The sequence below is a fragment of the Equus przewalskii genome, chromosome 6 (genome assembly GCF_037783145.1).
Source record: "Equus przewalskii isolate Varuska chromosome 6, EquPr2, whole genome shotgun sequence".
Classification (NCBI taxonomy): Eukaryota; Metazoa; Chordata; class Mammalia; order Perissodactyla; family Equidae; genus Equus; species Equus przewalskii.
This window is the reverse complement of record NC_091836.1, coordinates 2,628,545-2,647,990: the sequence shown is the minus strand read 5'-3', so window position 1 is coordinate 2,647,990 and position 19,446 is coordinate 2,628,545. Positions and strand designations below refer to the sequence as shown.

At 65.0% G+C, this 19,446-nt stretch overlaps 1 protein-coding gene across 3 annotated transcripts in view; it reads left to right on the top strand.

Moving 5' to 3' along the window:
• PIP5K1C (phosphatidylinositol-4-phosphate 5-kinase type 1 gamma) overlaps positions 1–19,446 on the top strand; it is a 48,544-nt gene that overhangs the window by 14,848 nt on the left and 14,250 nt on the right. For all 3 annotated transcript variants that reach the window (XM_070622575.1, XM_070622574.1, XM_070622573.1), the window contains exons 2-10: positions 8,018–8,049; positions 9,351–9,443; positions 11,254–11,384; positions 12,196–12,313; positions 14,395–14,547; positions 14,678–14,977; positions 15,609–15,814; positions 17,285–17,368; positions 17,965–18,013. In XM_070622575.1, the coding sequence (XP_070478676.1) occupies positions 8,018–8,049; positions 9,351–9,443; positions 11,254–11,384; positions 12,196–12,313; positions 14,395–14,547; positions 14,678–14,977; positions 15,609–15,814; positions 17,285–17,368; positions 17,965–18,013 (1,166 nt within the window). The remainder of the gene's footprint in view (positions 1–8,017; positions 8,050–9,350; positions 9,444–11,253; positions 11,385–12,195; positions 12,314–14,394; positions 14,548–14,677; positions 14,978–15,608; positions 15,815–17,284; positions 17,369–17,964; positions 18,014–19,446) is intronic.

The following is a 19,446-nucleotide window of genomic DNA, read 5'->3' as shown; positions in this document are numbered from 1 at the left end:
TGCGGGGGGCTGAGCAGCATCCCTGGCCCCACCCACTCAATGCCAGGAGCCTCCCCAGTGTGACAGCCACAGATGTCCCCAGACACCACCCAGTGTCCCCTGGGGGCAGGACACCTGTCCCGGCCGCCAGACCTCTGACCCTTCACGGGGAGTCCGTGCCGACCCCTAGTTTAAGGATGAAGAAAAAATAATGAGTTTGGCCTGCACAGAGGGATTTTGTTGTTTGGTGCTTTTCTTAATAAGATGTTAAAGGAAATGATAAATAAGATGTTAAAATCTTTTCTTGTTAAACAGTGTAGTTAGATAAAGAGCCAGGCCCTCTGTGGCATGTTGTCCCCCAGACGGGGCCCCGCACCCGGGACGCCGCTGTTTGGGGTTAATGAGCGAGTGAGCCAACAGAAGGTGGTTGGGGAAGTTGTTACTGGGACATTTTTAATTCCTCACCCGATGCCGTCCACACTTGCCCTCCACACGCCGTCGCGCACGTGGGCCCAGCGCCACGCGTCCCTCCTTCTGGGCCCAGTCTTGGTGGTGGACCCACTGTGCACCTGACGGGGGCCCGCCTCCCTTCCTCCCCTGCACTGCGGGGGTCTCCTCGTCCTGGCCGCCTTCTCCGGGGTCTCCTCAGATCCCTGCCCCCCTCTCCACCCCACCCTCCCCTGCCCAGCGCCATTCAACCTGTAGGTATTGTGCTCCTACTGTGTGCCAAGGGTCGGGCCAGGTGTTGGGGAAGGCGGCCACGAACAAGACAGTCCCGGTCCCTGCTCTCCCGGGCAGGAGCAAGTAATAAAGAAGTTCGCTTCAGACAGTAGTAGTAGCCCTGGGAAATAAACTGGGTGTGGTAGAGGGGCGGGCGTGGGAAGGGACCCGTGTGGTCAGGGAGGTCTCCCTAGGAGGTGACGTTCAAGCTGAGAGCCGAGTGAGGGAGGACGGGAGCCAGTCAAGTGGAGATGTAGGGACAGTGTGTTCCAGGCAGGGGGCACGGCAAGTGCAAAGGCCCTGAGGTAGGAACGAGCCTCCTCAAAGGTGTGATGAGTGAATGTGTGTGAAGCCCGTGGCATGGGGCCTGGCACAGTGGTGGTCCGTGGTGTCGGCTGCTAGCTGGGTGATCACTCACCTTCCTTGGGCAGAATCTGCTCAAAAGATGTGTTTGTGCAAAGCTTGAAGACACTTGGCATCAAAGGTCAAAATTCGCCTTTAACGTGGAGGGAAAACATTTTATCACGACAGCTTTCAGGTGCGCTGAGAGTTGAGCAAATTGGACAGCAGACGCGCCCCACTTAGCCCATGGCCCCCGAGACTGGCGCTTTGCTGTATTTATTTCATACCCGCTCCGTGGCCCCCCATCCGTCTGACTTTCTGGATGGTTTCCGAGTCGCAGACGCACTCGCCCCACCCGCCACCGCCCAGGCGTGTGTCTCATTAACCAGAGTTTGATATTTTCCAGCGTGTTCTTTGCGACGTTAGTTACTCTGATCAGCTATTAACTCTGGGATTCTCGGCCCGAACCCTGGTGCTAAAGTCCGAGACGACGCAAACACCGGAAAGTTCTCTCTTTCCGTGTCGCCAAGCGGAACCCTGGTTCACACCTGGTCAGCGTCACACCAGGTGCGAACCTGGCGAGGGGGCATTAGCGGCCACTGGGGCTTTGGCGCCCTGGGGCCTTCCCGCCATCGGTCTGTTGATCGGAGGCGGCTGCCGTGGACAGACCCACCCAGGGGCGGCGGGGGTGGCAGAGCGGGTGGCGGGTGCGAAGGGCAGCGTCTCCCGAGTCCCCTCGCCTCCTCTCGCCGCGCTGGCCGCATGACCTCACTGAGTCACTGGCCTCCTTGCTCCGTTTGGCTCTAACGGTTGGCCAGTAGGTTCTCTGGATTTAGTAAAATTCTGGCTTTTCCTCTCCCGCCTCCATCCCATTTCTTTTTCTGCTCTTATTGCGTTGGCCGCGCCCGGCGTGCGGTCACAGTGGGCGTCGGCTGGGAGCTTTGCTGTCTGCCTGTTTGCACACGCCCCAGCCCCACTTTCTTTTTCTCTCTGTCCTGACTCTCGTTTCCTGACTGTCCTGGATGTGACCTCCAGGCCGAGTCTCGAAGGCTCTCCTGGATTGGGAGATGCGAGCAGAGCGTTCCTCAACTTCGACTCGGGGTCACTGCCTCCATTTCTCCAAACCCCTGCTTCCCCAGCCCGGAAACGGCAGTCACGAAATAGGGTCACTAAGTCAGTGGGGTCTGGCTCAGGGGTCCCCTGGCTGCCGTGGGAGTGGGCACCGCAGGGCGAGGGTGGAGGAAGCTGCCGCCCCCTCCAGGTGAGTGAGGGTGCAGCCCCGTGTTTCCAGATCTGCTTGTGTTCGAGAAACCGAGGTCTTTCTCCCAAAAGCCCTGGGTCTTAAGGTTGCCTTGGCGTCCGCCAACCCTGCGGGCCAGCCAGGGTGTTCCGGTGGTGTGAGCAAGGGAGGTCCTGTGTTTGCGTGCCTGTGTTCACGCCTCCGCCTGTCACCTCCCGTGAGGACCGTCGGCCTTGGGTCCCCGTCACTTCACGTGGTCCGTGTGGAGCCCAAGATGACCCGAGGGGCCCGGCTCACACGCGTTCTCGGCAGCACCGTCTGAGTCCCCCTCGCTGTGCCTCGGTGCCCCCAACTGTGACACGAGGCTTTCAGGAGCAGCCACCTCTCTGGGCTGGGGGGAGAGTCTGTGGGAAGGGGACACTGGCCATGTCTGGGGACGTCTGTGGGTGTCACACTGGGGGAGCTCCTGGCATTGAGTGGGTGAGGCCGGGGATGCTGCTCAGCCCCCCACAGCGCCCAGGACGGCCCCCCAGAGGTGACCCAGCCACTGTCACGGTGCCGAGGGGGACCCTGGACTAGTGACTGGGCTTTGGGGGAGCCTGGAGGCCCAGACTGTTGGCACGTGGTGCCTTCTGTCAGGAGAGCAGGGCATCTGTGTCACGGCGGCACGGCCGGTGGTCCACGATGAGGGAACAGCAGAGGTTGGGGTCCCCATTTGCGGCTTTGACCTGGTTGGACGGCCATTCCGTGTTCGCTGGGTCACGTCCTCAGGGCCTTGGACTTGGCCGTGTCTGCGTCTCATTCTCCAGCCGTGGGTTCTGACGAAGGTCTCGGTCCAGGACGGAGTGGCTGCAGGGGTAGCTGGCCGGTCCCCGTGGAAGGGGCGCCCGCCTCCCCTGGTCCGCAGCCGCCATCTGGTTTCAGGACCTCATTTCAGGACAAGGAGGCTGGGGCCCCGCACTCCCTCGCTTTGCAGCATCAGTGACCGCCAGGACGGAGCCTGGAGAAGGTTCCGGATGACGCACAGCCTTGGGCACTGTCTCTGCTGCTAAAGGGAGTCGCTTCCTCATGCTGAGATGTGGCTCACACCCCATAAAACCCACCCCTTTCAAGTGCGCAGTTCAGTGGCAGTTAGTTCACTCACTGTGTCATGCACCCATCACCACTGTGGTTCCAGAACATTCCATACCCCCAAAGGAAGCCCTGTCCCCATCAGCAGTCCCCCCAACCCCTCCCCAGCCCCTGGCCCCCACGAGCCCGCTCTCTGTCTGGGGATCGGCCTGTTCTGGACGTTTCACGTCCATGGGGTCGCACGCCGTGTGTCCTTCTGTGTCTGCTTCTCTCCCTGAGCGTCGTGTGTGCAGGTCCGTCCGCGTGCGGCTGTGTCGGGGTCTCGCTCCTCCTGGGGCCAGGTTCCTGCCGCCTGGGTGTGTCTGACGCTTCTTTTATGGAGCAGGTCCCAGTTGGCAGAGGCGCCGGAAGCTCCAGGCCCTTTCTCCCGCTCCCCGAGTTGTCCCTGGGGACAGACTGCCCGTTCCTTCTAGAAGCGCCCTTGGCCTGTCAACGGATGGTGAGCCATGGCTGTGTAACAAACCGCCCCCAGCTTGGGGGCTTCCGGCAGGAGCTCTGCCTGCGTCTGTGCGTGGCCTCCAGCAGGGACCCGCCGTGGACCTCGGGCCTCAGGTGTCCCCGGGGTGGAGCCAGCAGCTGCCAGCCTCCCTTGCTCTCCTGTCCCTTTGTCGCCGTCTGTTGCTCCGAGACGTCACGTGGCCGCAGGGGCCCCTCTCAGTCGAGCAGGAGTCTCTCCCGCAGTAGCTGGAGCGTCCGCGCAGTCTGCTCCCCGCGGCCCGGCCTGGCCAGACTGAGGGTTGGCGCTGCCCCCTGAGGGTCCCCAGGTCCCTCCGTGATTGCCGGCTGGCTCTGTGCCCGGAGTCGGGTCTGCAGTGCGGGAGCCCCAGGCCTGCCAGCCCCTTCCCGCTGCTCGGGGAGGTGAGGGCGCCCGGCCCGCCTGCCTTGTCCCTGTGCTCACTTGTTTGTGTGAGTCGCGGCCCGGCCCCCAGCTGGCAGCCGCCCCTGCGCCCCCCCCCGCGGTGACTCTCCATCTCTGCGCTCAGGGAGCCCTGCAGGTGGCCGGCGGCGGGTGACAGCAGACCTGGCCCCCGTCGTGGGGGAGACACAGTGCACAAGCGCCGGGGGGTGCCATGTGCTGGGAAGACCGGGAAAGCTGGGGAGATGAGGAGGGTGCCCTCAGAGGGACTGTTTTGGGTGAAGTGGCCGGCGGATGGCCTCTCAGAGGGAGACACTTGAGCCAGGTCCTGAGTGAAGCAAAGAAGCAAACCCTGCAAGGGGCTTGGGAAGGGCGGTTCAGGTAAAGGGCACAGCTTGTGCAAAGGCCCTGGGGCAGGCCTGGGCTTGGCGTGTGGGAGGAACAGTGAGGAGGCTGTGTGGCTGGAGCAGAGGGAGGAGGGAGGGAGGGTGGGGACGGGGCAGGTCGTGGGGGGCCTGGGGGTCCAAGGGGAGGACTCGGCTTCTCCCAGAGGGAAGGGAGCCTGGAGGGCTGCGGGCAGAGGAAGTGGGACTGACTCACGGCTCCCAGGTGCCCTCTGGTGGGGGCCATGGGGAGCATAGACTGGGGGGCGACGAGGGTGGAGGGGACGGCGCTGGTCCAGGGGGCAATGCTGAGCTCGAGGAGCAGGGAGCAGCGGACAGATCTGCATAGGACAGATCTGCATAGACGCGGAAGGTGGAGCCGGGTGGTTTTGCTGAAGGACAGACGTTCAGGCCCTTCCCCAGGTCCTGGGGACCCACGTTCTTTCAGGAGCTTTCTCCGCCTCAATTTCTACATCAGACAAACGTGGAGAAGCTGCTGCTGCTGAGGCTTCTCTGTGTGCAGAGGGGAGAGGAACGGGTGTGTGTTACCGTCCCTCAGTCAGTCAACAAGCACGTGTAGGTGTCTGCTGAGGGCGGGCCGCGCACAGCTGAGCCCAGGGCGGGTCCGCCCGGCCTGCTTTCCGCTCTGCAGCGCCTCGCGCCCCCCTCCCCGGTCTATTTTTAATACTGAATTTCCTTGAAGCCAGGGTGGCTCATCAGCAGATAACCAGTCATGTCCCTAGAGGGGCGGACAGAAAAGGAGGAACTCCGGAGAGTGATGAGGGCGCAGACGCAGAGCGAGGGGTGTGACTGCAGGGGAGGTGCCCAGGGAGGCCCCTCGGGGGGGAATGTGGGGCTGAGACCTGCAGGTCGAGGAGCCATCCTTGGGACGAGCTGGGAGGGTGTTTGGGCCAAGGGAGCGGACTGTGCCAAGGTCCTGGGGCAGGCCTGCTCATCCCCACAGGCCACACGTCTGTACCCTCCCCGCCTCTGTGCTATGCTCCAGCTGCAGGCTCTGGTGGGGTCAGTGTGGCCACGGGTCCGAGGGTCACTGGGTGGCGGCCGCTGGGTGGCATGGCTGGGCAGGCAGGGGGAGCGGAGGGGAGGGTGCAGGGGCGGTGTGTGTGTGGGGGATCAGGAGCTGGGCACCCACGCTCTCAGGCAGAAAGCCCCGGAATGAGGGACTGGGAGCTGCAGGTGGGCATGGCTGGGTGGGCTCCGGGCTCAGGGGCCCTGGGTGGGCCAAGGAGGGGACACCCTGGGCAGCCGGCTCATGTCTCTGATACCAGGGCCCCCAGACGAGGCCTGGAATGTTCCGCCCTGGTCCACACCAACTTCCTGCCTTCACTCCTCTTCCTTCCCCCACACCCCAGACGCAAACCAGCAATTGTTCTGCTGTGGGGCTGCCAACGAAAATATTATGTCGGCTTTCCAGCACCTTCCACCACCCGCTTGAGTCGGCCGGGCCTCGGGATGGCCAGGAGCCCCCTATGTCTGCCGTGGACACACGTGGCCCCTGTGACCCCCACGTGGCTGGCGTGGCCCCGGCCAGCCGCCATCAGCAGCCTTCCTGGCCCGGGCAGGTGACCCAGCCTCGGTCTGTCCTCTGGTGGGCCCTGTGGCCGTGACCATGGCCTTGGCCAGCCACCCCCCCAGCCTCAGTTTCCCTCTCTGGCCATCTCCTGGGGGTCTCGACACTGGTGCCTGCACAGGTGGTTGGCTCAGGGACTGTGGCTGCGGCTGAAAGGACACGAGTCCCCACCCGGGTTGGCCTGGCCACGCCCACAGCTCAGTGTCCTCTCGGCTTGGTTTTTGTTAATTATTGAAAGATAGTTGATAAATCATAAAATTCACACTTTTATGTGTACAAGTCAGTGTTTTTTGTGTCTTTAGAATGTTGTACGACCGTCACACCTCTGATTCTAGAACATGCCTGTCCCCCCCAAGGAAAACCCGTCCCCGTTAGCAGCCCCTCCCCCTCCCCCAGCCCTGGCCGGGCGGGCGGGTGTTAGAAGAGGACAGAGCAGGTCAGTGAGCCTGACCCCTGACCCCTCACCTGGGCCTGCCACACCTGCGACCCCCGACCTTTCCCTCCCCTACCCGCACCCCCGTCCACCCTCGGGGCTCCAACCCCGTCTGCACCCGACGACGCCGACGCCCACAGTCCTGACTCCCGCCTGGGCCTCCCCTGAGCCCCAGATGCGGGGTCCAGCGGCCCCTCGACGGGCCCCAGTGGTGGGGGGGGCTCCCGCTCCGCCCGGCCAGGCTGCCCCCGCCGCCCCCCGCCCCCGGCTCCGTCCTTCAGCTGATGCTCCGTCCGCGTCCGGAGTCGCTTGCCGCCTGCTTCTCGCCCCCGCCTGCGCCCGCCCCCCGCGTCGCCTGGGACCAGCGCCGGCCCCTCCTCCTGGTCCCCGCAGCCTGAGCTCCTCGCGGCCGCCGCCAGAGGGCGCCCGGAGCCCGAGTCAGGGCCGCCTCCGCCCGCCGCACCCCAGGCTCCCGTCCCTGGGGAGAAGCCGAGTCCTCCTTGCTGACCGGCACCCGACCTGTGCCGCGGGTCGTCTGCGGGCTCCCACGCCCTTTTCCAGACCATTCTCCGCTCCCCGTCCCGGACTGGGAGCCCTTGTCTGTCCTCGTCTCCACTTACCTCCCCGGAGGCGACACCTGTAGACACTCAGTGTGTGTTTCATGTTGCACCTGTCACACATCCTCATACCCTTGGGCTAAAACCACACGGTCCTGGGGTCAGGAGTCTGACAGGGTCCCACGGGGCTAAATTCCCCATGAGGGCAGGGCGGGTCCCGGAGGCCCCAGGGGAGGAGCGTGTCCCGCCTCCTCCAGCTTCCAGAGGCGCCGCATCCTGGGCTCGGGGCCCCTTCCTCCGTCTGCACAGCCCGCACTGCAGCGTCTCCATCTCGGCCTCTGACCCTGGGATGACCCTGGGCCCCGGTGGGCTGCGCTGTCTCCCCCCTCATCACCTGATTCCTCCGTGGCCCAGGCGTCTCTGGTGAGGGCGCCGAGGGACATGGCTTGTGTCAGTTCAGAGTCACGCGGTTGTCTGTGACCGAGAACCTGATGTCTTCGGGGTAAACAGCGGCCTAGAGTCTGGCACCCTCTCCCCGCTGCGTCTCCCCTCCTCTGGGGAGGCCCAGGCCCCGGCCGTGGCCTTGGGGGCGCCTGGTGTCCAGCCCTCCCACCGTCTCGGCCTGTCCTGTCTCTGTGCCCGTTTCCCACGAGGGGTCCCCATGACCGTCCAGGGGCCCAGGGTGCCGAGTGAGGTGGTGGGTGCTGCGCCCGCGTGTGAACGGGGGACATGGGCGGCCTGGGCCCGCTGCCCGAGGTCTGAAGTCTCTCCCTTCTCGCCCTCAGGTTTGGCCCAGAAGAAGACGGCCCCAACGGAGGTGAGTGTTCCCTGGGCCCCCGACCCACCTCCTTCCAGAACATGGATGAGGGAGCGCCTGGCCCTGCCTGTGTCCCGCTCTGTGGCCTCAGGCAACTCGCTGCCCCACTCTGGGCCCAACACTAACACATGTTGTCAGGCGGGTGACAGTCGCATCTGTCCTGCCAGCATCCTGGTTTGAGGGTGGGTGCAGGGGGTGAAGCCTGAGGACCAGCCCTGGGCCCACGAGGGGGACAGGAAGGCTGGGGGGCCGGAGAGGGACAGGGAAGCCAGGTGCACACGGGGTCCCCGAGGGGCTCCTGGAGGGCCTGGTGGGTTGGGGCTGTGTGGACGTGGTGCCTGGTGGCAGCACCCTACCCTGCACAGGCGTGGTGGTCCCTCCCTGCCCCATTCCTGCCATCGGCCCTTCTCCCGGCCGAGCCCGTCTGGGCCGCCGTCCCCGGTTCAGGCGCCGCAGTGCCGTCCCCGGCCTTTGCCGTCTCTCCTGAAAGTGGCCTACGGGGTGTCTGGCCCTGTGTTCCCATGCAGCTGTCCTAGCAGGGGTCCCCCACCGTCCCAGCGGGGAGTCTGGGTCCCCTCGGAGCCCGCTCTCCTCCCCCGGAACGCCTCTGCCACACCAGGGCCTCAGAGGAGGGCTTGTCCACCTGCTGGGTCGCGGGGGCGTCCCGGCAGAGGGCTGGGGAGCAGGGGCGCCCACTCCTGTCTGCTCGGCTCTGGTCCCCAAGCTGGCGCGTGTCCCCCAGGCCCCCATGGCCCCTGTCCCCAGCCTCCCTGCAGGGTCGCACAGGGGGGTGGTGGCTTCCACACGAGCTTGTTTGCACGGCCCGTGTCACGTCTGCCACAGTCCCCGTGGGCCCGCGGGACCCCCTTGGGGAGGAGATGCTGTCACCATTTTTCCAGCCCAGGAGTCTCACCTGGCTTGTCCTGCCCCCAGGGGACACTGGGCCATGTCTGGGGACATCTGTGGCTGTCACACCGGGTGTCTCCTGGCATCGAGAGGGTGGGGCTGGGAATGCCCCCAGCGCCTAGGACGCCCCCCGGGAGTGACCCGGCCCCATGTTAGCCCTGCCCAGGGGGCCCTGAGCTGAGCTCCTGGCTCTTCTCCAGGAGTCAGCTGTCCTGTCTGGTGGGGGCCCCTCTGGAAGTGGGGTGTTACCCATGGGGTGTGGCCGGTGCCCTGGAGCCACCCACACCCGCCCTGGGCTCCGGCTGAGCACGGCGACAAAGCCCCTTTCTTGTGAGGATTTCTAGAACCTTCTGGCCCTCCTTGCTGACCTCCAACCCCTGTTTCCTTTTCTCCAGGCCCCACTGATGACCGGACAGCCAGGCCCCGGCCATGGGAAGAAGCTGGGCCACCGGGGTGTGGACGCATCCGGCGAGACCACCTATAAGAAGGTCCCTCCTCTGCCCTGAGCCAGCGGGGGGCGGGGAGGCTGGGGGCTCCCAGGGGTTCCGGGGGCCATCTGTCCCCCCCACAGGGTCCATGAAGCTCAGGCGCGGGCCATGGTCACAGTCGGCTGGAGACAGACGCTCTAGTTACAGGGTCCTCCCTGCGGGACCTCAGTCCCTCGAGGTCCCTGCTGCCTGTCACTGTCGTGGGCGGCCCGGCCGTGATCCGAGGCTGCCCTGCCCGCTGGCTCCAGGAGCGGCCTGTGGCCTTGGGGGGCCAACAGCTCCCACCCTGCCCCTCAGGAAGCAGCCAGGCTGAGGCCAGGCCAGGGCCCCCCACCGTCTCCCGCCTGCCTCAGTTGCTCCTTCCTGCTACGACTGGTCTGCCCAGAGCTGGTGCGTGCGCCACCTGAGCCGTCCCAGAAGTGTGCAATTAGATGGTCACTGGTGCACTCACAGGGTTGTGCAGCCATCCGCATGTCAATTCCAGAACTTTCCATCACCCCAAAAAGCACCCCTGCCCCCATTAGCAGTCACTCCCCCCCCAACCCAGCCCCTGGCGCCCACGAGCCCGCTCCCTGTCTGTGAATCTGCCTGTTCTGGACGTTTCCCGTCAATGGGGTCACACACCGTGGGTCCTTCTGTGTCTGCTTCTCTCCCTGAGCGTCGTGTGTGCAGGTCCGTCCACGTGCGGCTGTGTCAGGGCCTCGCTCCTCTTCACGGCTGCGTGGTATTCCAGCGTGTGGGGGGACACGTGTGTGTGTCCATCGTCCACTGATGGGCACTGGGGTTGTGCCCACCGTTTGGCGGCTGTGAACCGTACCGCCGTGCACGTTTGTGTACAAGTTTTTGTGCAGACACGTGTTTCACTTCTCTCGGGCACACACGTAGGAGTGGAAGTGCTGATCCCATGGAAACTCCGTGTTTAACCTTTTGAGGACCCAGCAGACTGTTCCCCACGTTGGCTGCACCACTTCCGCTCCCGCCGTCCGTGCACGAGCCTCCAGTCTCTCCCGTCCCTAGCGTCACTGTTGTCTGACTTTCCGATCCGTCTTGTGGGTGTGAAGCAGTCCCCCACTGTGGTCTTGATTTGCATTTTCCTGGGGACTGATGGCGTCGAGCCCCTGCTCCTGTGCCCAGTGGCCGTCTGTGTCTTCCCCGGGGAGCGTGTGTTCAGTCGATGGCCTCTGGAAGGAGTTGATCACGGAGAGCCGAAGCGGCCCCTCGGTGCAGGGGTTCAGGCGAAGAGGCCACTGATGGTGGGGGCCCGGGACGGGGAAGGGCAGCCTACACGAGCTAATGCGTGCAGCCCTGGGAGAGCCGGGCCTGTCCTGTCCACGGCTGGGGAAACCGAGGCAGGGAGGGACGATGTCCCTTGCCCATTGTGACAATGGGAATCCTCTAGAAAGCAGATAGAAGGGACTTGGTCTACAGAAAGGAAGTTGGGGCATCATTCTATAAATTGTGCTCCTCTCCAAAAAAAAGGAAACCCTGGACAGACCCCTGCTGTGTCGAGGCAGTTTTGAGATGTTGGAACCTTCCAGAACCTCTATTGAAAACTGGCTTGGGGCCGCACGAAGCGGTGTTGGCGTCTTGGCCAGGCCAGTCCCCTGCTGCAGGTTGTGCAGGCCGAGGCCAGCGGGGCTGTGACAGTGCCAGGCAGGCGGCCTCGGTGTGAGCCGGGTCGAGCCGCAGGCTGGACGTCTGCCCCAGTGCCCCAGTCCCGAGGGGCTTCTGGTTCTGCCTCTCCCTCCGGGGACCGAGGGCCGGGCGGGGGTCCTTCCGGGGGTCCTGATGCGGCCCGCTTTCCCCACAGACCACGTCTTCCACCCTGAAGGGGGCCATCCAGCTGGGCATCGGCTACACCGTGGGCAACCTGAGCTCCAAGCCGGAACGCGACGTGCTCATGCAGGATTTCTACGTGGTGGAGAGCATCTTCTTCCCCAGGTGGGCCAGGCCCCGCCCGCGGCGCCAGCAGCTCGGTCCTCCCACAGCCCACCCTGCAGCCACTGTCATGACACGCACAGCCTTGCCTGCTCCCTGAGCTCCCGTCTCCGCTGAGAACTGCCCTGGTCTCTGACCCTGTGTCAGTCAGGGTGTTAGTTTGATAGCAAATCAGAGAGATGCAATATGAAAGTGGTTTTAAAAAACCAGGAAAAGGAAAGATACAAGTTTGTTTTTCTCACACACACAGAAAACTAATAGACAATCCAGGGCTGGTCAGGGGGCTCCACAGTGTTGGGGTCCAGGGTTCTTTCTAGTTCTTCTGCCATCCTCAACATGCAGCTTTTCTAACCAGTGGTCCTAGGTGGCTGCCCAGGCTCCTGCCATCACAGCTGCATCCGCCAGCAGGAAAGAGGAGAAGGAGACAGGGAGCACATGCCCCTTCCCTTTAACAGCACGGCCAGGGAGCAACACATGGGGCTTCGGTTCCACTCACAGCTCAGTGGCCAAGCGCAGTTGCGTGACCACCCCTCCCTGAGGAGACACTGGGTACTGTGGTGTGATTCTGGGTGGCCGTGTGCCCAGCTGGCATCATGGGCCCCGTTGCTAATGGGGGAAGGGAGGGTGGATACTGGGGCCAGCCCAAGGCCAGCCACGGCCACATTGTCCCTCGGGAGCCCCGTGTGGGTGGGTCGCGCTGGGAAGCCTGGCGGCTCAGCAGCGGGAGGCACCGTCGTGGCCTGGGCAGGTGGGGCCGTCGGGGCAGCGGGAGGCCACACCGCCACCATCCCTCACCGCGTCCCTCCTCCCGCAGTGAAGGCAGCAACCTCACGCCCGCCCACCACTTCCAGGACTTCAGGTTCAAGACCTATGCGCCCGTCGCTTTCCGCTACTTCCGCGAGCTCTTCGGGATCCGGCCGGACGACTATCTGGTGAGTGTGTCCGTCGGCTGTCGCTGTATCAGAGTCACCGCGGGCATTGTGGCTGAGGACATGACCTGTCCGTCTCTGCACGGTTCCCAGGGGCCGGGAATCGGGCCGTGGCTCTGCGGGGTCTTGGCTCGGGGCCGTAGTCGGGGGTGGGCTGGGGTCTCCCCTGAGGCTCTACTGGGGCCAGGGCCGCGTCCCAGCTCATGTTGGTGGGGACTCGGCCCCTTGCTGGCTGTCGGCGGGGCTGTTCCTCCACGGCTGGGAGAGGCTGCCAGCAAAGCAGACGACACAGTGTCCACGAGCTCATCTCGAGGGGATGGTTCCCTCTGTGGGCCCCTTTGTTGTTAGGAGTATGTCACAGGTCACGCCTGCAGAATCGGTTGATACACGTGACGGGTCTCCGTCTGCCGTCCCGGGGTCCTGGGGTCCCCCTGTGGTTGGGGGGCCTGGATGATGGGCTCTGACTCCTCCTCCTTGCTCTGTGGGAAGCTGTGCCCTCGGCCGAGGCCGCATCCTTCCAGGGACAGCCAGGACTCACTGGGCCAGGGCGCAGGGACCCCGACAGCTCGGCTCTGTCCAGGTGCCGAGGAGTCCCGGCGCCACGGCAGGGGCTCGGACTGTAGCGTCCGTGTCGCACCGGCCAGCGCACGGCTGTCCCCCTCCAGCCCTGTCGCAGCCCCAGCAGACGTCCCCCATCCTGCCAGCCCCACAGAGCAAGGACGAGGGTCGTGTGTGCAGCTGGTGGCTCTGCAGTGGGTTCCCTGGGTCCCAGGTCGCTGTGTTCCCAGGATGGCGTGGCGCTGTTTACAGCCCCAGGAGGCCGGCCCGTGTCCATCAGTAGGGGGTGGACAGACGAAAGGCGCCTCCGCAGGGTGGGGACGCGGGGACGGCTGGGTCTTGTCTGGAACTTGATGAAAGAAAGTGCAGGGACTTCAAGTCTGGGCCCCCGGGGCATCTGGACAGCGTGTTCTGGAGGGGACGCCTGGCCTCCGTGGGTGGCTGTGGCCACGCGATTCCCCAGCCACGCTGAGGGGGACCCCACCGCACGCCAGCACATTGGGGTTCCCTGGGCGGGACGGCTCTCAGCACCCCTGGGAGTGGACCCATCCCTGCTTCTCCCCGTGTCCTCCCCGTCTGCCCGTCCTGGGCCGGCACTGAGAAACAGCCAGTGTTCATGCTTGGCACTTACCCTGCGGCAAACGGCCCGGTGGGGACACCCCGTGGCCTCGTCCCGGTATACCGGTGGTGCTCAGGTAGGATTAACCGAGCACCCAAACAGCCTTTACCTCAAAAGGGACCCCACTGGCTCAGTAGCTGAAAAGGCCAGAAACCATGGCCTGCAGGCTTTGCTTTTCCCTCATCTGCTCAAGAAACTGAGCACCTACTGTGCGCAGAGCACCGTGGCAGTGCTGGGGAGCCTCAGTGGCCAGAATCCCGTAGAAATCGCTGCCTCCACAGACCTTACTGTCTAAGGGTGGGCGGGAACGTGTGGAGTGATGGACAGTACACACGGAGGTGGAAGAGATGTCAGGGGGAAGGGCCAGGGGCCGGGTGGGCCGGGAGCCGGAGTGCAGGCTGCCCATCAGGGACGCAGCTTTCCTCTCTCTCTGTCATTTTGGTTGCATGGCTTCCATCCTGAGGGTCACCTCATGGTCCAGTGTGGCTCCTGGGGTTCCAGCTATCACAGCAGCATTCCAGGTGGGAAATGGGTGGGAAGGAGAGAAGGGCACAGACAGAAGGTGCACCAGCTTCTGTCACCCGTCTAGGGAGCCTTTACCGAAATCCCACTCAGCAGCGTCTGTGACAGCTCCTTGGCCAGGTGCGTTGGTAGCCTAGTACGATAGGGTGTCTGTCACTCACAGGAGAGGGAATACATTGCAGTAGACCACATTCAGGCTGCGGGGTTAGCCGGGTTCCAGTCCTTGCTGTGTGGCCTCTGGCCCATCAGTCCCCCTCTCTGAGCCTCAGTTTCCTCATCTGTGAAATGGAGCTGACAGGGACCGGTTCCAGGGCTGTCTGCTGGCCCCGGGGCCTGTGGGGGTGATCCGTGACCTGCCCCGTCCCCTGCCCACCCGCCCTTTCAGTACTCACTGTGCAACGAGCCCCTGATCGAGCTGTCCAACCCCGGCGCCAGCGGCTCGCTCTTCTATGTCACAAGCGACGACGAGTTCATCATCAAGACAGTGATGCACAAGGAGGCCGAGTTCCTGCAGAAGCTGCTGCCCGGCTACTACATGGTGGGCGGCGGGGGCTCTGGAAGGGTCCGGGGGCTGCCCTGGGCCTGGGGGGGCGGGGCCTCGCGGGGGGCCGGGGAGGCGGCAGCCCGCTGGCCCGGCTCCTGCACCGACCCGCCCCCGCCCCCCCCAGAACCTCAACCAGAACCCGCGGACGCTGTTGCCCAAGTTCTACGGGCTGTACTGCGTGCAGTCGGGCGGCAAGAACATCCGCGTGGTGGTCATGAACAACGTGCTGCCGCGCGTCGTCAAGATGCACCTCAAGTTCGACCTCAAGGGCTCCACCTACAAGCGGCGCGCCAGCAAGAAGGAGAAGGAGAAGAGCATCCCCACCTACAAGGACCTGGACTTCATCCAGGACATGCCCGAGGGGCTGCTGCTCGACGCCGACACCTTCTCCGCGCTCGTCAAGACGCTGCAGCGCGACTGCCTGGTGAGCCACGGGTGGACGAGGAGCCCGGGGTCAGAGGGGCCCCCTGCTGCGGGGCCGAGGGCGCGTCGCCGAGGGGGTCTTGCGTCTCTGAGCCTCAGTTTCCCATCCGTGAGACGGGGACGCGCGCGGCGTGCAGGACAGGGGGCTGTGTTCCCCCCGCGGGCACAAACCCACAAGCCCCTGACTTAAAGCACGCTCCCTCCTCCACGGTTAGGGGCTTTTGGGGGAAAGGGCGCCCGCCGGGCTCCTCGACAGCCCCCAGTCTCAGCCCCCACCATCCTTGCAGAGAGAGGCGCCCTGCCCGGTGGGGCGCCCTGCCCACGGCCCATCCGGAGGTCCCTGTGCTGGTCTCGCCTGGGGGCCTGGAGCTGGGCGGGGGCGGGGCAGGGCGGAGTCTGGGGGTGTGGCCTGGGGCGGGGGCGGGGCCTAGGGTGTGGCCGGGACAGGGCCTCCCTGTGGCTGGGGCGGCGGGGGCTGGCGCCTGGGTGGGATGGGGCGGGGCATGGGGGCGGAGCTTGGGTGGGGCGGGGCCTGGGTGGGCCTGGGGGTGTGCCCGGGGGCGGGGCCTCCCTGTGGCTTCGGGGGCGGGGCCTGGGGTGGGGCGGGCGCGTCCTGACCGCGGCCCCGGCAGGTGCTGGAGAGCTTCAAGATCATGGACTACAGCCTGCTGCTCGGCGTGCACAACATCGACCAGCAGGAGCGCGAGCGGCAGGCCGAGGGCGCGCGGAGCCCCGCCGACGGGAAGCGGCCGCTGGGCCAGAAGGCGCTCTACTCCACGGCCATGGAGTCCATCCAGGGCGGCGCGGCGCGCGGCGAGGCCATCGAGGCCGACGACACGTAGGTGGCGCGGCCGGCGGGCGGGGGCTTCGGGCTCTGGTCAGTCAGCGGGTCAGGGCCCGGGCCGGCCAGGTGGAAGCGCAGCCGGCCCTCCCTCCCGCTGGGCCCATCGTGTGCAGCAAAACCAGAAAGGGTGGGAGGTGGCCTCAGAGGAGGGGGGACGAAGGGGACCTCTCAGAGCCAGACAACCAGCCTAGAAGCCGCAGGGACAGTTTCCCCAAGATGAGGGCAGTGGGACGGGGACAAAGCTGAAGAAGTGAGAGAGGAGCGTTCCCTGGTGCACCCACCCAGCCGGTGCCCGGCTCCTGCCCCACGGGCTCAGGGTTTGGTCGGGAGACACACATGTGGGGTCCCCCTCGGCTCTGTGGACGTCAGGCCAGGTCATCTCTGGGGGACCATCCTGGGTGCTGTGGGGTTTGAGCAGCATCCCTGGCCCCCACCAACTTGATCCCAGCAGGTCCCCCAGGGTGACCCCCACAGATGTCCCCAGACATGCCCAGTGTCCCCCAGGGGGCAGAGCCGCCCCAGGTGGGAGCTTCTCCTATAGACAGGTGTCAGCATTGTCCCCTGGTCACCGTGCATGGACCATGTGGGGAACCACTGGAGCCTCCCCGTCCATTACCCTGTTCAGTCCTCATGGGCTGTGGAGGAGGAGGGTGGCGCCCCATCTTCAGCTGGGGAGCACGCTCACAGGCTGGGCCGCCGTCCAGGTGCACAGCCAGCTACTGGTGCGGCCAAGGCTTGACCCAGCCTGGCCGCCACACTAGGCCATCAGCTGCAGGGGACCGAGGAGGAACAGGTCCCAGGGCCCCAACTGGAGCGGGGTGGGGGGGCAGCGACACGTGCAAAGGCCCCGCTCCGCAGGCCCATCCTCAGACCGTCTTGGCGTTCGTAGGGTCCGCGTGGGGCCTGGCAGGGGACGGCAGGGCGAGCAGGTGAGCTCCGCCGCCTGGAGTGCAGGGAGCAGGGCCTGCGGGCCTGGGGTCGGCGTGGCTTCGGACAGCCGCTGCGTGTGTGACCTCGCTAACCATGCTGGGCCGGCTCGGGTGGGTGGGCCTGGGGCTGAGTGAGGCAGTTAACTCCCCAGCCTGCGCCGAGAGCCCTCGTGGCCGCCTGGGGTGCCGTGTGCATGTGCCTGCATGTGTGTGCAAGGTGTGCTGCAGGTGTGTGGGTGCCTGCATGTGTGTGCACGCACGCGTGTGTGCGCCTCGTCTCAGTGCCAGGACCTCTCGCAGCCTCGGGTCTCCAGCAGTGAAGTTGGGAGGTGGCTGGGAGAGGGGCCCCCTCCCACCCAGGGCCAGGGAGAGCTCCCCGGCGCCGGGACCCTCCGTGGGGCATGGGGATGCTGAGCCTCGGGCTCCTTCCCTTCGGGCGACTCCTCCCTGCGTCCCTGACTTCCATGTCCCCCGCAGTCCCTGGCCCCTGCCCGGCCTGGGGGTGCTCACGGGCTCCCGGCCCCTCTCTCCCCAGGATGGGCGGGATCCCCGCTGTGAACGGCCGCGGGGAGCGTCTGCTGCTGCACATTGGCATCATTGACATCCTGCAGTCCTACAGGTGGGTGCCCGCACCCACCTGCCCGCTCACCCCCAGCAGCAGCATGCCGTCTGGTTCAAGGCTTCCTCAGCCTTCCGGAAGGCTCCTGCTGGCCACCCAGAGCCCGAGGGGTATTCTGAGAGGGTGAATGCTGAGGGGGGTGCTTTCCCCACTGTAGACTCAGGGCGTCCTGGAGGGCTGCCTGGAGGAGGCGCCCTGCTCCCCAGCCCAGCATAGTGCGGTGCCATGGTGCAGGCAGGGGGCTGACTCTAGCAGAGGGGCCCAGGAAGGAGAAGGGAGGGATGGGCTCCTGAGGCGCTGGCTGGCTGTCCGCATGGCCTCTTCTCTCCCTCCCCCAGAGTGGCGCTGGTGGGAGCCGCCAGCAGGTGGGGAGGGGACAAGGGGACGCAGGAAGAGGAGAGGTGGCCCCTGGCTGGCACAGCATGTGACCTCAGTTCCTGAGTCCAGAGCTCTTCCACGCACTCGATGCCAGGAGCACTGCTAGTCGTGACACGGATGTCCCCGGATGTGGCCCAGTGTCCCCTGGGGCAGGCCCACCCTGGTGGACGCCCCCTGGTTCAAGGGTTTGGCTGACGTTCTGGGCGTTTCCTCTGCAGGTTCATCAAGAAGCTGGAGCACACCTGGAAGGCCCTTGTTCACGACGGGGTGAGTCTTTCTTTCTGTCAGCCCACAAACTGGTGACTGTCTCCCCGGGCCAGGCGAGGTGCTGGAGAACCGAGATGCGTCCCCCTTCCTGGAGTCACTGTCCAGTGGGGTGGCCCCATGACCAAGGCCAAGGGTTCAGGGCCATGATGGGGAAGCACAGGCGGCTGGAGGAGCCCTGAAGGGGGGGTCAAGCCATCGGTGAGGAGCACAGGAGGGCTTTCTGGAGGAGGGGACCCTAAGCTGATTTGGAAATATTTTCAAGGACAGCCTGACCAGGGAGGTCAGGGGCCAGCCAGGCAAAGAACATTCTGGAAACACATGACATGGAGGGGTTCTCGGGCAGGACCACGCAGCTCTGACCCCTGTTGCCACACAGGGACATGGCCCACTTCGGCAGAACGTCTCAGCTGTTTGAGAAACGCTTGACAGGAGCTCTTTCCCCATGGGTATCGCCCCCGTGTAAATGCTGGCTGTGGGTTGTGTTTTTTTTTTCCAAAGATTTTTTATTTTTTTCCTTTTTCTCCCCAAAGCCCCGTGGTACATAGTTGTATATTTTTAGTTGTGGGTCTTTCTAGTTGTGGCATGTGGGACACCGTCTCAGCATGGCTCGATGAGCGGTGCCATGTCCACGCTCAGGGTTCGAACCGACGAAACACTGGGCCGCCTTCAGCTGAGCGTGCGAACTTAACCACTCGGCCACGGGGCCGGCCCCTGTGGGTTATTTCTTAACGTGAAGACCAGGAGGACCATGCATCGGAGGCCCAGGCAGCCTGCACCCCTCGTCCAACTGTGCCCACAGCCAGCTCCAGCCACAGGCGGATGCCTCTCCCCATGGCCGTCTTCAGACCAATTCTTACTAAAGTGCTGGGGGCTATCTGTGTACCTGCCATTGGGAAAACCCAAGATCTACCCAGCCCCACACCCCTCGGAGGGTGTTCGGAGGGTCCAGGTGGAGCTTCCTGAATGTGCATCGAGCAAGTCCAGGTGGCAGGTGGCCCTTTTGTGGGGTCGCAAACCCACAGCAGACAGGAGAGCTGCCAGGTCCTAAGCAGGCCCCCGTGACCCCCAAAGCAGGATTCAGGTCAGCTCCAGGGGTCCCCCAGTGCTGATCAAAGTGGCCCTGCAGGTATGAGCAACCTGGGGCAGGTGGGGTGACCCTGGAGCTGGGCCAGGTGCTCCCTGTGTCGCCACACATCCCCAGGCGTTGCCCTCCCCTGGCCCGGGCGACAGCCAGAGAGCGAGGCAGAGGGTGGGGTGCGTCCCTGTGAGGCAGGAGGCCGCTCCCTGTGCCGGCCCCCAGCCCTCGGCCCGAACGGGCACGTGGCCAGCCTCCGTGTAGGTGAGCTCGGGGACTGTCATCTCCATCCCGGGAGGCCGCGTGTCCAGATGGGTTCTTTTATGTTACAGCAGGGGGCACACTGGCCATGTCTGGG